Source organism: Hippoglossus hippoglossus, chromosome 8 (assembly GCF_009819705.1).
Source record: "Hippoglossus hippoglossus isolate fHipHip1 chromosome 8, fHipHip1.pri, whole genome shotgun sequence".
Lineage (NCBI taxonomy): Eukaryota > Metazoa > Chordata > Actinopteri > Pleuronectiformes > Pleuronectidae > Hippoglossus > Hippoglossus hippoglossus.
The window spans coordinates 23,508,899-23,524,515 of NC_047158.1; the positions used below are offsets into that span (position 1 = coordinate 23,508,899).

General features: G+C 38.5%; 1 protein-coding gene across 2 annotated transcripts in view; it reads right to left on the bottom strand.

Annotated features, from left to right (window-relative positions):
• The window catches only part of scn4ab (sodium channel, voltage-gated, type IV, alpha, b), a 30,711-nt gene extending 16,508 nt beyond the window's left edge, over positions 1 to 14,203 (bottom strand). Inside the window, exons 1-6 of one of the 2 annotated variants that reach the window (XM_034592834.1) lie at positions 13,906 to 14,203; positions 6,858 to 7,046; positions 6,507 to 6,644; positions 6,254 to 6,372; positions 5,923 to 6,012; positions 5,687 to 5,815 (exon numbers count right to left, since the gene is read on the bottom strand). In XM_034592834.1, coding sequence (XP_034448725.1) covers positions 5,687 to 5,815; positions 5,923 to 6,012; positions 6,254 to 6,372; positions 6,507 to 6,644; positions 6,858 to 6,989 — 608 coding nt within the window. In that variant the 5' untranslated portion in view covers positions 6,990 to 7,046; positions 13,906 to 14,203. The remainder of the gene's footprint in view (positions 1 to 5,686; positions 5,816 to 5,922; positions 6,013 to 6,253; positions 6,373 to 6,506; positions 6,645 to 6,857; positions 7,047 to 13,905) is intronic. The other variant, XM_034592835.1, reaches the window with a different exon arrangement.
• Positions 14,204 to 15,617: the final 1,414 nt, after the last annotated feature.

The following is a 15,617-nucleotide window of genomic DNA, read 5'->3' on the forward strand; positions in this document are numbered from 1 at the left end:
CACCATCATCACCACCATCATCATCATCATCAGCATCATCAACACCACCATCATCATCATCATCATCATCATCATCAGCATCATCAACACCATCATCATCATCATCAACATCATCATCACCATCATCATCATCATCAACATCATCAGCATCATCAGCATCATCAACACCACCATCATCACCACCATCATCATCATCATCATCATCAGCATCATCAACACCACCATCATCATCATCATCATCATCAGCATCATCAACATCACCATCATCATCATCATCATCATCATCAGCATCATCAACACCACCATCATCAACACCATCATCATCATCATCAACATCATCACCACCATCATCATCATCATCAACATCATCAGCATCATCAACACCACCATCATCATCATCATCATCATCATCAGCATCATCAACACCACCATCATCATCATCATCATCATCAACATCATCAGCATCATCAACACCACCATCATCACCACCATCATCATCATCATCATCATCAGCATCATCAACACCACCATCATCATCATCATCATCATCATCAGCATCATCATCACCATCATCATCATCAACATCATCACCACCATCATCATCATCATCAACATCATCAGCATCATCAACACCACCATCATCATCATCATCATCATCAACATCATCAGCATCATCAACACCACCATCATCACCACCATCATCATCATCATCATCATCATCATCAGCATCATCAACACCACCATCATCATCATCATCATCATCAATCATCACCATCATCATCATCATCAGCATCATCAACACCACCATCATCATCATCATCATCATCATCAACATCATCAGCATCATCAACACCACCATCATCATCATCATCATCATCAACATCATCAGCATCATCAACACCACCATCATCACCACCACCATCATCATCATCATCAACATCATCAGCATCATCAACACCACCATCATCATCATCATCATCATCATCAACACCACCATCATCATCATCAACATCATCAGCATCATCAACACCACCATCATCACCACCACCATCATCATCATCATCATCATCAGCATCATCAACACCACCATCATCACCACCACCATCATCATCATCATCATCATCAGCATCATCAACACCACCATCATCATCATCAGCATCATCAACACCACCATCATCATCATCATCATCATCAACACCACCATCATCATCATCAACATCATCATCAACACCACCATCATCACCACCACCATCATCATCATCATCACCATCATCATCATCAACACCACCATCATCATCATCATCATCATCAACATCATCAGCATCATCAACACCACCATCATCATCATCATCATCATCATCATCATCAACATCATCAGCATCATCAACACCACCATCATCATCATCATCATCATCATCAACATCATCAGCATCATCAACACCACCATCATCATCATCATCATCACCATCATCATCATCATCAACACCACCATCATCATCATCATCATCACCATCATCATCATCATCAACATCATCAGCATCATCATCATCATCAACATCATCAGCATCATCAACACCACCATCATCATCATCATCATCATCACCATCATCATCATCATCATCATCAACACCACCATCATCATCATCATCATCATCATCAACATCATCAGCATCATCAACATCATCACCATCATCATCATCATCATCATCATCATCAACATCATCATCATCACCATCATCATCATCATCATCATCATCATCAACACCACCATCATCATCATCATCATCATCATCAACATCACCATCATCATCATCATCATCACCATCATCATCAGCATCATCAACATCATCATCATCATCATCATCATCATCATCATCATCAGCATCATCACCATCATCATCATCATCATCATCAGCATCATCACCATCATCATCATCAACATCATCAGCACCACCATCATCATCATCATCAGCATCAGCATCATCACCACCATCATCATCATCATCATCATCATCGTCATCATCATCATCATCATCATCACCACCATCACCACCATCATCATCATCATCAACACCACCATCATCACCATCATCATCATCAGCATCATCACCATCACCATCATCATCATCACCATCATCATCATCAGCATCATCATCACCATCATCAACATCATCATCACCATCATCATCATCATCATCATCACCATCATCATCATCATCATCAGCATCATCATCATCACCATCATCATCATCATCATCATCACCATCATCATCATCAGCATCATCATCACCATCATCATCATCACCATCATCATCATCATCATCATCATCACCACCGTCATCATCATCATCATCATCATCATCATCAGCATCATCAACACCACCATCATCATCATCATCATCATCATTAGCATCAGCATCATCAACACCACCATCATCATCATCATCATCAACATCATCAGCATCATCAACACCACCATCATCATCATCATCATCATCATCATCATCATCATCAGCATCATCAACACCACCATCATCATCATCATCATCAACACCACCATCATCATCATCATCATCAACATCATCAGCATCATCAACACCACCATCATCATCATCATCATCATCAACATCATCAGCATCATCAACACCACCATCATCACCATCATCATCATCATCATCATCATCAGCATCATCAACACCACCATCATCACCACCACCATCATCATCATCATCATCATCATCAACATCATCAGCATCATCAACACCACCATCATCACCACCACCATCATCATCATCATCATCATCAGCATCATCAACACCACCATCATCATCATCATCATCATCAACATCATCAGCATCATCAACACCACCATCATCACCACCACCATCATCATCATCATCAGCATCATCAACACCACCATCATCATCATCATCATCATCAACACCACCATCATCATCATCAACATCATCAGCATCATCAACACCACCATCATCACCACCACCATCATCATCATCATCATCATCAGCATCATCAACACCACCATCATCACCATCATCATCATCATCATCAGCATCATCAACACCACCATCATCATCATCAGCATCATCAACACCACCATCATCATCATCATCATCATCAACACCACCATCATCATCATCATCATCATCATCATCAGCATCATCATCACCACCACCATCATCATCATCATCATCATCAGCATCATCAACACCACCATCATCATCAGCATCATCAACACCACCATCATCATCATCATCATCATCAACACCACCATCATCATCATCATCATCATCATCATCAGCATCATCAACACCACCATCATCATCATCAGCATCATCAACACCACCATCATCATCATCATCATCATCATCATCAACACCACCACCATCATCATCATCATCATCATCATCAGCATCATCAACACCACCATCATCATCATCAGCATCATCAACACCACCATCATCATCATCAACATCATCAGCATCATCAACACCACCATCATCACCACCACCATCATCATCATCATCACCATCATCATCATCAACACCACCATCATCATCATCATCAACATCATCAGCATCATCAACATCATCAACATCATCAGCATCATCATCATCATCAACATCATCAGCATCATCATCATCATCATCATCATCACCATCATCATCATCATCATCATCATCAACACCACCACCATCATCATCATCATCATCATCATCAGCATCATCAACACCACCATCATCATCATCAGCATCATCAACACCACCATCATCATCATCAACATCATCAGCATCATCAACACCACCATCATCACCACCACCATCATCATCATCATCACCATCATCATCATCAACACCACCATCATCATCATCATCAACATCATCAGCATCATCAACATCATCAACATCATCAGCATCATCAACATCATCAACATCATCAGCATCATCATCATCATCAACATCATCAGCATCATCATCATCATCATCATCACCATCATCATCATCATCATCATCAACACCACCATCATCATCATCATCATCACCATCATCATCATCATCAACACCACCATCATCATCATCATCATCATCACCATCATCATCATCATCATCAACACCACCATCATCATCATCATCATCACCATCATCATCATCATCATCATCAACATCATCAGCATCATCATCATCATCAACATCATCAGCATCATCAACACCACCATCATCATCATCATCATCATCATCAACACCACCATCATCATCATCATCATCAACATCATCAGCATCATCAACATCATCATCATCATCATCATCAACATCATCAGCATCATCATCAACATCACCATCATCATCATCATCATCATCAACACCACCATCATCATCATCATCATCAACATCACCATCATCATCATCATCATCACCATCATCATCATCAGCATCATCAACATCATCATCATCATCATCAGCATCATCACCATCATCATCATCATCATCATCATCAGCATCATCAACACCACCATCATCATCATCATCAACATCATCAGCATCATCAACACCACCATCATCATCATCATCAGCATCATCACCACCATCATCATCATCATCATCATCATCATCGTCGTCGTCATCATCATCATCATCATCATCAGCATCATCATCATCAACACCACCATCATCATCATCATCATCATCGTCGTCATCATCATCATCATCAGCATCATCACCACCATCATCATCATCATCATCATCATCATCGTCGTCATCATCATCATCATCATCATCATCATCATCATCAACACCACCATCATCATCATCATCAGCATCATCACCACCATCATCATCATCATCATCATCATCATCGTCGTCATCATCATCATCATCATCACCACCATCACCATCATCATCAACACCACCATCATCATCATCATCACCATCATCATCATCAGCATCATCACCATCACCATCATCATCATCACCATCATCATCATCAGCATCATCATCACCATCATCAACATCACCATCACCATCATCATCATCATCATCATCATCAGCATCATCATCACCATCATCATCATCATCATCAGCATCATCATCATCACCATCATCAGCATCATCATCATCACCATCATCATCATCATCATCAGCATCATCATCATCACCATCATCATCATCATCATCATCATCATCACCACCGTCATCATCATCATCATCATCATCATCAGCATCATCAACACCACCATCATCATCATCATCATCATCATTAGCATCAGCATCATCAACACCACCATCATCACCATCATCATCATCATCATCACCACCATCATCATCATCATCATCACCATCATCATCATCAGCATCATCATCATCACCATCATCATCACCATCATCATCATCATCATCATCACCACCGTCATCATCATCATCATCATCATCATCAGCATCATCAACACCACCATCATCATCATCATCATCATCATTAGCATCAGCATCATCAACACCACCATCATCACCATCATCATCATCATCATCACCACCATCATCATCATCATCATCACCATCATCATCATCAGCATCATCATCATCACCATCATCATCACCATCATCATCATCATCATCATCACATAACCATCATCATCATGGGTGTGCTACCGATCAGGAATATTATTCTTGCTTACGCCATGCTGATGACCATGAAGTCCAGCCAGTTCCAGGGGTCTCTGAGGAAGGTGAAGTCTCCGACACAGAATCCCCGTGACAAAACTTTGATTGTTGCTTCAAACGTGTAGATGAACGTAAACACGTATCTGTTACACAAAACAAAAACTTCAAATGTCAAAATATTAGGTGTTTGTCTGTGTGTGTGTGTGTGTGTGTGTGTGTGTGTGTGTGTGTGTGTGTGTGCGTATCTCACTCCACAGTCTTGCTCCAAGATGGCGGATCACTCATCGTCATGAAAACACAGTTTGTCATAATCGTCATCATGATGAATAAGCTGAATAAAGTTTTCTATTTTAAGGAACATGATCAGATAATCATTGATCAATATCCTGTTGATCAATTTGTGGCACAGCTATTGATCCAGATACAATCAAAGTTATCTGTATATTCATCAGGAGCAACAATGACATCCCCCGGCGCTGCTTCCTGGTTGGCTGATGGTGAATAGCTTTGGATTTTTTAAATTTCTTTTTCACTTTTTGTTTAAAATGAAGAACACGGATGTGTGACACCACAAAGGATATGAATGGATGAGTATCCTGATGGCGAAGGTTCTCAAACGACTGAATGGACTAAGCAGGAAACAGGCGGGTTCAGCATTAAACCTGTAAATGATGTTTCCTCTACTGAGCACGATGAACGTCTGCAGACAGAGAATCATACAAAAGAACTTTGTTAAATCAACAAAACAAAAGCACTGTGAAAGACTAAAGAAAAAAAAAAAAACTATGACTGTAACCTTCATGACCTCATCACATGATCTATCTCAACAGAAACCTTGTGTGATTGATAGAAGGGATCCAGCTCCTCCAATGGGCTGTTGAGGAGCCCAGGGGGGGGGTCTCCATAGATGAATGGTAGGGGCTTCCCAGCCTCAAGGTCACTTGCTGGTTTAGGAAGATCTTCCTCTGCTACCTGTCAGTGAGAGAGGCAGCATATCAGAAACATTTCAGCTAATTCTGAGGCTCTTCTGTTTTTCCTAATCACATCATGTGACACGTCCAAGAGGGTTGATGTCATCCAGCGGTCACATTTGTTCAGTTTTTCAAATATCAATTTACAGTATAATGTTAATTGACTGTAAGTGTATTTATTACTTGATTAGTTTTCAATCAATATGTTATATACCTCGATGTTCTTTTCCTTCCTTCTCTGATCCTCTTTCTCTTCAGCTTCATGTCGCTGTTGGATTTCCTCTAGTGAAGCAGGTGTAAAGCGTCTAAAGACCTCCACGCCAAGAGGGGGCAGCATAGGTGCCATCCTGACATCATGCAGCGCTGCCTGAACTCCACCTTCACAGAGCAACTGCACAGGAAACTACATAAAGACAGGAAGTGAAATAAGAGACACAAAAAAACTAAAAAATATAACAGGAAACAAAGAAATAAAAGTGTAACCAACTATGATATTAATGAACAAGGCAAATAAAAAGTTCCACAAACAAATAGCTATAAAACAAATAAATACAACAAAAATCAATATAAAAGAAATCAATACAGAAAATATAGAACCAATGAAGATAAAACATATCCACTACACAAATATATATAGCTACAACAAGTCCAACCTGAATATCAAATTTTCAAAGCTTCACAAACATAAATCTACATTAAAGGTATAAAAGTTTTGAACAATAAATGGTTTGGGTTTAACATTACAAGTGTAAAAAAATAAAACTTTTAAACATTAAAAGTTTAAAACATTAAAGTTTAGTGTGTGAAGATTTAGGTGAAAGGATATATTGGCAGACATTGAATATAAAATAATCCCAGTGATGTTTTCAAATCAACATCAAATCAAATTTTATTTCTATAGTCCCATATTCACAAATCACAGATTGTCTCAGAGGCTTTAACAAGGTGTGACATCCTCTGTTCTTAACCCTCAACAAGAGTCAAACTACTAAAACCTTTAACAGGTACAGAAGGTAGAAACCTCAGAGACACATGTGAGGATCCGTCTCCCAGGACGGACACAAGTGAACAGATGTCACGTGGAACAGAGAACATCAGTGTGTTTCAATTTAATTTGTTCAAATTGTTGTTTTCTTTACCCTAGAATGGGCCCTTTATACATAAATACTTCATATTTACATACTTTATATTTACATACTTTATATTAACATACTTTATATTTAATACTTTATATATAAATTATTTATATATAAATACTTTATATATAAATACTTTATATTTACATACTTTATATTTACATACTATATATATAAAATTTATATTTACATACTATATATTTACATCAGGAGTGGGTCCTCTCTACGGAGGCAGCCATGTTTTTTACAGTAGCCCAGAATGGACAAAGTAAATCTTTTGAGTTTCTATGACGACTGAAGCTACCACAGGTTCTCTTTCATGTTTGGAAGGGGGGGGGGTATTCAGCTGCAACTTGACCCTTCACCACTAGGTGTCACTACATTCTACAAACTGAACATTTAAAAGTTCAAGACATTAAAAGTTTTGAACATTAAATGTGTAAAAGTGTAACTGTAATGACAAACACACAAATTCAGATCAAAAAATCAAAGTTCACAAGTCTAAGAAGTTTCCTGAAAGGTTTCCAGCAGTGCACACACACACACACACACACACACTTGTGCATGGTGCCAGATTTGACCCCACCCTACCCGTCACTATGGCAGCAGCTGTTGCAGGTCTTCAGTTTGACCCTCCAGTGTAAAGTTACAGAGTACGATGACCCAGCTCATTCCCCCCCCCACACACACACACACATTCTTGTACTAACCCTATCTTAGTGAGGACAGTCCCAATGCATTTGCCAGTATGGGTTCTACTTAACCATCACAACTAAATGCCTGACCCTAACCCTAATGTAAACCTAATTCTAACCTAATAACCAAGTCTTAAACCTCAAACAGCCCCTTGACAAACTGAGGACTGGCCAAAAGGTCCTCACTCTCCAAAAATGTCGTCGTTCCATAAGGTCTATGCTCAAAATGGTCCTCACAAATATAATATAATAAGTAAAAGTTCACACACACACAAACACACACTTGATTCCTGTCTGTTTTCCCTGATGATATTTTTCAGACTCATCTTCTTCTGGTGCAGATCTATATCCTCTCCAGGAGGAGGTGTGTGTGTGTGTGATGAGGTTAGGTGGTGTTTAAAAGTTGTAAAAAAACAATATTCAAAGATCAGTTTTGGACAAGACAGAGACATGAGTAATTATTGATTGTTTAGCTTTCTTGTTGATTGAATCTGATTCCTCACTGATTGTTTTGACCTGAGGTCAGGGGGTGGGGTCATGGGTGAGGTAAATAAAAACGGGTGAGGCAAAACAAGAGGGGTGTGGTTATGTGTTAAAATGCAACAGAAAAAAAAGGAGGAGGAATGTGTAGAGATAAAGTGAATGTGAGGACATCTGCTTTACATCATGATGATGAAGATGAAGTTGATGAAGTGCCGTCGACACATATACACTGTAAAACCTGATGTCTCAGCACCTCATACAGGCCACAGGAATCACTACAACACGAACACAGCTATATATGTATATAAAACTCTGTTATTCTTTCTTGTTTTTGATACCTAACCTTCCTCTCTCTGACTTGGCTGTTTCCCACAAATATTAGGCTACAGGAGGCTAAAAATTATAAATACACACATATTATGTACTGCTTTTTCTAACAATGACTAGATGGCTAACTTAAACATGTTTCTATGCAACTGGAACGCTCTCAACTTGGGTTATTGAAGCATGATGTCATTCCGAGGGCCGAGCTCTGAGATCCGAGGTATTATGAAATGCTCCCACAGAGCGACAGTAACAAGTGTCTCACGAACAGGAGGCCGGACATGACGTATAAACTCTGCTGTGGAAAGATCAGTGTTGTTGTTTACAGCTCATCCACACCGGCGTCGGCCCTCATCACCAAAAGATCTGGATTCTTCTCTGAGTCAGACATTTAGAGGGATTAGGGATAAAACTAACATAAAAATACAAACAAAACACATAACATATAAACACGTTAAAAGAGTTAAACTTCAATGGAATATCTTATGTTAAAAAACACACATGTAAAACTGTAAAACATGTATGACCATGTGCACAAAGGACACAAATTATTTATGCATCTATGATCACATGACTTCAAACACATCACCATAGAAATAAGAAATGGGTCAGAAAAATGATTCAATACATTTATTTTTGAAGCCACTCAAATGTATTAGGGGTAATCCCACAGTCTTAAGAGACGGTGGGTTAGGGTTAGAAATTGTGATTTGCTAATATGGACTTTATAAATAAAATTTATAGAAATGAAATGGATTAAAAATCGAATTTGCCCCCTCCCTGGTAATGTTACCTACAAATACCCTATTTTGTATAATCACATATACAGTCTATCTCTCTCTCTCTATAAACACATATAAACACACTCAGAACAGAGGGGTATTCCATCAAAGTGGCCAAACTAATCCTGATTTAAGTGAAAAGGTCAAGTTTGACTTAGCTTCAATTTCCACTTCAGGCTCAACTCAACACCAAGACTTGAGCCAAGTCTGATCAAAGCTGATTCAAGTCAGAAAAACCTGTGTGGTGTGTTTTTCTGCAGCAGGTCAACAGATGATCATTGAGCTCCATGAATGCGAGAGTTTATACAACAGATGAGGATTATACGAGCACATGTGAAAAATGAAGTGATGAGGAGGGAGTGAAGCCACAGACAGAGAAGAGAAAATTCTTAGCACTGATCTAACAAAGTCAGCTCAATGTCAGGATTAGTATCAGAAGCTGCAGAATTTATTACAAACTCATCTTATTCACGTGCTGTTAATTTTTCTCCACAGCCGACATGTTTTCATTTCATAAATGAATTGTCATTTCTGGTATGGAGCAGGCTAGCTCTGAAGCACAAGTTACCATGGTGACTGAGCAGGAATTAACCAAAGCCAGAGTCATGGAACGGATCATATACTTAAATAAGCCAGAATTATTAATGTAAGCCTGATTTACAGATAGAGATACTGATAGAGAAAAGTCTCAGCAACACACATCCATGTGTGTCTTTGAGTGTCTGTGTATTATTGTGCAGATGTATAAATGGTGAATGGTATGTATTTATATAGCTATTATTTATACGCTTGACAGTTTTGCTTTCCCACCCAGTCACCCTCACATTCATACAGTGCGTCTATGTGCAGCATTATCTCCATCATATATCAGTCATACACTGCCGGCACAGCCGTCAGGGGCAATTTGGGTTTCAGTTTCTTGTCCAAGGACACTTCAGCCCGCAGAATGAGGGAGACGGTGATCAAATCGCCAACCCTCTGGTTAGTGGATGAGCCGCTCTACCTCCTGAGCCACAGCTGCCACTCTGATCATGTGTGTGTGTGTGTGTGAATGTGCATCTGTGTGTTTGTGTATCAGTGTGATTGTATGTGTGTGTGTGTGTGTGTGTAACTCTAGATGGCAGAATGTTGTTGGACTCAGTCAGAGACGCTCGGCATTTCCTCTCCCTCTCTGTCAGCTCAACTAAAATAAAACTATATATATATATGTGTGTGTGTGTGTGTGTGTGTTTGAGTGTGTGTGTAGAATTATACTGATATGATTATGATGAATATATTGTATGTTTATTTACAATTTAATGCAAACTAATAAAATACAATATCCATGAGTGAAAAACTCAAAAGTAACGGTAGAATAATTTCATCTGACTTTTACAACAGATCTGAAAAAACATGAACTTTGATTGTAAACTCAGACAAGTTTTCCTGAATCATGTGATGCACCATAAAACAATACATCTATTTGTATGAAATTAGTTAATTAATTCAGTAAGATTTCCTTAATTAGGCTCAATATTTTCAAGCACAAACATACCAAAACATAACATAACAGAAAAAACACCTAACCACCCTAACCAAACCTAAGTTAAACTACCTAAATTAACCAAAGGGTCCTGATGGTCTTGGCTTTTTAAACTGCAGCGACTGAACCTGTTGTGAAACCTGTTTAAAATTTTAAATATCAATAAAATCAATAATTGATAAATCAAATTATGAAAGAGGTTCACACCTGTACTGAGGGTATATGAATATTTAACTGGAGCTCATTTTTTTTTTAAATCAATCAGATTTCTGTAGTGGACACACCTGATGGAGAGAATTCCCCAAAGCCTGTCCGATGTGATTTACACTGTTAACCGCCCCTGTAAGGAGCTGTGCCATGGTTAACACGGTGACAAGGGCACCGGGAGGAACCCAGGGGACACTGCACCAGGATAATGTCTGACAATTGCTCTGAAGATTTCATCCTGGTACCTAACAGCAGTCAGGGAACGGTTGGCTATGACATGGAGGTCTGTGTGACCCTCCCAGGATCTGCCTCCTCACACCATCACTGACCCACCACCAAAGTGGTCATAGCTGATGTTACAGCAGCATCAAGTTCATCATGACTTCTCCAGACATTACATTACATTTGATTTAGCTGACACTTTTATCCAAAGCGACTCACAATAAGTGCATCAACCATGAGGGAACAAACCCACAACAACAACAATCAAGAACGTAAAATTGTCTTCAATAAAGTCAAACTACAAAGTGCAACATGTAAGTGACATATAAGTGCTACTAAATATATATTTTTTTATTTTTAATTTTTTTTATCCAAGGTATAGTCTGAAGAGATGTGTCTTTAGTCTGCAGTGGAAGATGTGTAGACTTTCTGTCCTGAATTCAATGTGGAGCGTGTTCCACCGTTTAGGAGCCAGGACAGCAAACAGTTGTGATTTAGTTGAGTGGCAGCTGTCCCTCGCAGTGAGGGAGCAACAAGCCGATTGGCAGATGCAGAGCGGAGTGGACTCTTTCACACCTGTCACATGTGCTCAGTGTGAACCTGCTCTCATCTGAAAACGTTCTTAGTAATAAATGAAAATACTTCATCTGTACTTTCTGAGGTGAAACATCAGGGTTCTGTTTTCTGAAAAATTCATATTAGTGGAATATATTTTCACTGTTATGCTGGTGTCTCTCTAAATGTGCCTGAAAACCATGATGACTTTTCAAATCATTAAATCAATTGTCTGTTTGTGTGCAGTGAAAACAGTTTCCTAAATCGAAAGAGAGATTAAACTGAGATGTGGTAACAGCTCAACATGACTCCAGTTTGATCAAGTTTCATATGATGACTGTGTGAAATTAAATTCTGTGACAGTCGAGAGTCTGAGTAGTGTCTCATCCTGAGCTTTCGTCCAATCAGCTCAATGTGGCTAAGGGTTAGGGGGACTGTCCAGATAAAATCCTGATGCCTGAAATCAGTCTACATACACTTTGTTTTATCTACACTTGAAAAGGTTGATCATTGAACACACACTTCAACTGCTTCATAAACATTTATCCAAATAACCATATTTTTTTTACTTATAGAAACAAAGTTCAGCTTCAACCATCAAATGGTCAACACAACAAAGTTTCTCCAGAATCAGTGTGACTGATCAGTATATAGATGTGTTTATCACCATCTGATGAACAGAGATCAGATCACTGTATATTTAATGTTTATAAACTATATATTTGATATCGATAAGAATATATCATTTTCAAACAAAGTCATCTTTAAAGAAACTGAAGTGATGAAACTGATCGTCTTCTAAACAGTTTAAATGAAAAAAGGACTTGTCATCTGACTAAATGACTAAAAACACGAAACGTTTAATCAGACATAGTTTTTTAATGATGAAAAGTCACTTGTTTTAAAATAAAGCAAACAATGGGAGTTCAGACTTTTCAGTTTGTAAGTGTCTGTTGATTAACTGAATGCCAGCTGACAAATGTTAGTTAAGATCCTTTGACAGATGCTAAGCTAACTGTTAGCTTCTCTGTCATCACTGCTATAACATATATTTTCAGTAACCACATATATGTGATAATCCACCAGACTTCCTGTGTCATGACCCATCACATCATAACATACCTGCTACGCTAAGCTGAAGGTAGTAATGTGGTAATCATTTCCATTATTACATATTGACACTCACACATACTCACACATTCCCATATATATATATATATATATATTCTGTGGTATATTGTCATGTAAACTCACATATACTCAAAAATAGTTAGTTACATCATTACAGATTCACACAGTTAATCAATCACAGAAACAGTCGATGGTTCACACTGACCTGTTTCTGTTGTATCTTCCCAAAACATTCAAGTAAACATCAGAGTGTAAGAAACCTGTCTGTCCACCTGTCTGTCTCTCACTATAAGTGTCTGTCTCTCTTCCACTCGTGTTTGCTGGCCTCGCCTTCGTCGCCTGCTGTACTGAAACATGAGAGGTCAGATAAAGTGTCATCTCAAACACGCACGCATACACACACACACTTGTTCCCACCAGTACTATTCATTAAACTCCCTTATACCTAAGTTAAGTTGGTATGGGAAAACCAAGTTGACTGGTAAATGGTAAATATAAGCATTTCAAATTTCTATTAAAGGAGAGTGATACAGAACAAGCAAAATTAGATAAGTATATGCACAAATATATATAAAAATCAACATAGGGAAAGATAGGATTTGAAAAGTTATCTCAATGACTCCCCCTGCTTCATCCGATGACTTGGCAGTTAAAATGGGGAGCCAAAGGCAATGCACTGGCCCACGCACGTCATCTCCACTCTCACATATCCCCTTCACCTTTTAAAATGGTTTTGTAATAAGAATTTTCTCTTCGTTTTGGTTTTTGCTTCCTTCAATGTTTTTGATATTCGTTTGACTCCGGTTTGAATTTATTGATTTGTTTGATTTTCGTTTGGTTTATTGGTTTGTTGTACATGGGTTAGGGGGTTAGGGTTGGGGTTAGGGTAGGGGAACTGAGCCCGCCTCCTATTAAAGGTGGCGGAAGGTGCACGGTCCTTCCCCCAGGGGGCTACCTGGTCCCAGTTACGCTGACGGGGACGACCTTGTCGCCTCCCATATGTAACTTTAGTCCACCCCCCATTGTTTTGGTCAGAGTAATCCATTATCTCTGATTGTTTTTTAAGTATTTATTTATTTATTTATAGATGATTTATAATTATTTATACAGTCTCCTTTGTTATTTGTCTACAATGAAATATAATTTGTAATAAATATGTAATAATACTATTTTTTGTATTTATTAGCTAGATATATATAATAAAGAGTGAAATATTTGTATATAAAAAAGGTCAAATTTATGAAATAAAATCAAAAACACGAAAACTAAAAAAACAAACTGAAAATAAAATCAAAAACAGAAAACACGTGACCTTGTCACCGTGTTGCGTGCCTCTTGACTACGTTTCGACCCTCTTGGGTCTTCTTCAGGTCATGTGGGCACGTAAAATATTTGTAAAGGTTGAGGCTACAGGTCTGAGTTGTGAGGTGCTTCCGCTACAGTGTTCAGAGCAAGAGTGAGTGAGGAGACTGAGGGCTCCTGTATTTATAGGCTGCCTCTCACAGACTCCTCCCCCTTGTCGATTCCACTGTGAATCAAAAGTAAATGTATTTCTTTTATCCTTCCTGATCCAGTGTATCTATGAATCTTATATGTTATTGGACTTAATGATATATTTATGTATTTATTTATTTATTAATATTCTTAAACAAAAAAAAAATAAAAAAATGTGACTTTTGATTGTAAGCGAATTTCGTATATAGATAAACTGATTTTTGATGAATGTACTTTGGAGAATATGTTAGGTTTTAGGCAGAGAGAACATGGGTTAGTTTTGGGCATAAGTAGAAGAGACTTAGGTTTAGGCATGGGTTTAAAAATGGTTAGGGTTAGGGCAATAAGCCACGGCCAGTCTTATTTAGTCTAGTTAGGTTAGTTAGATTTAGGCAATAGTAGAGGAGACTTAGGTTTAGGCAT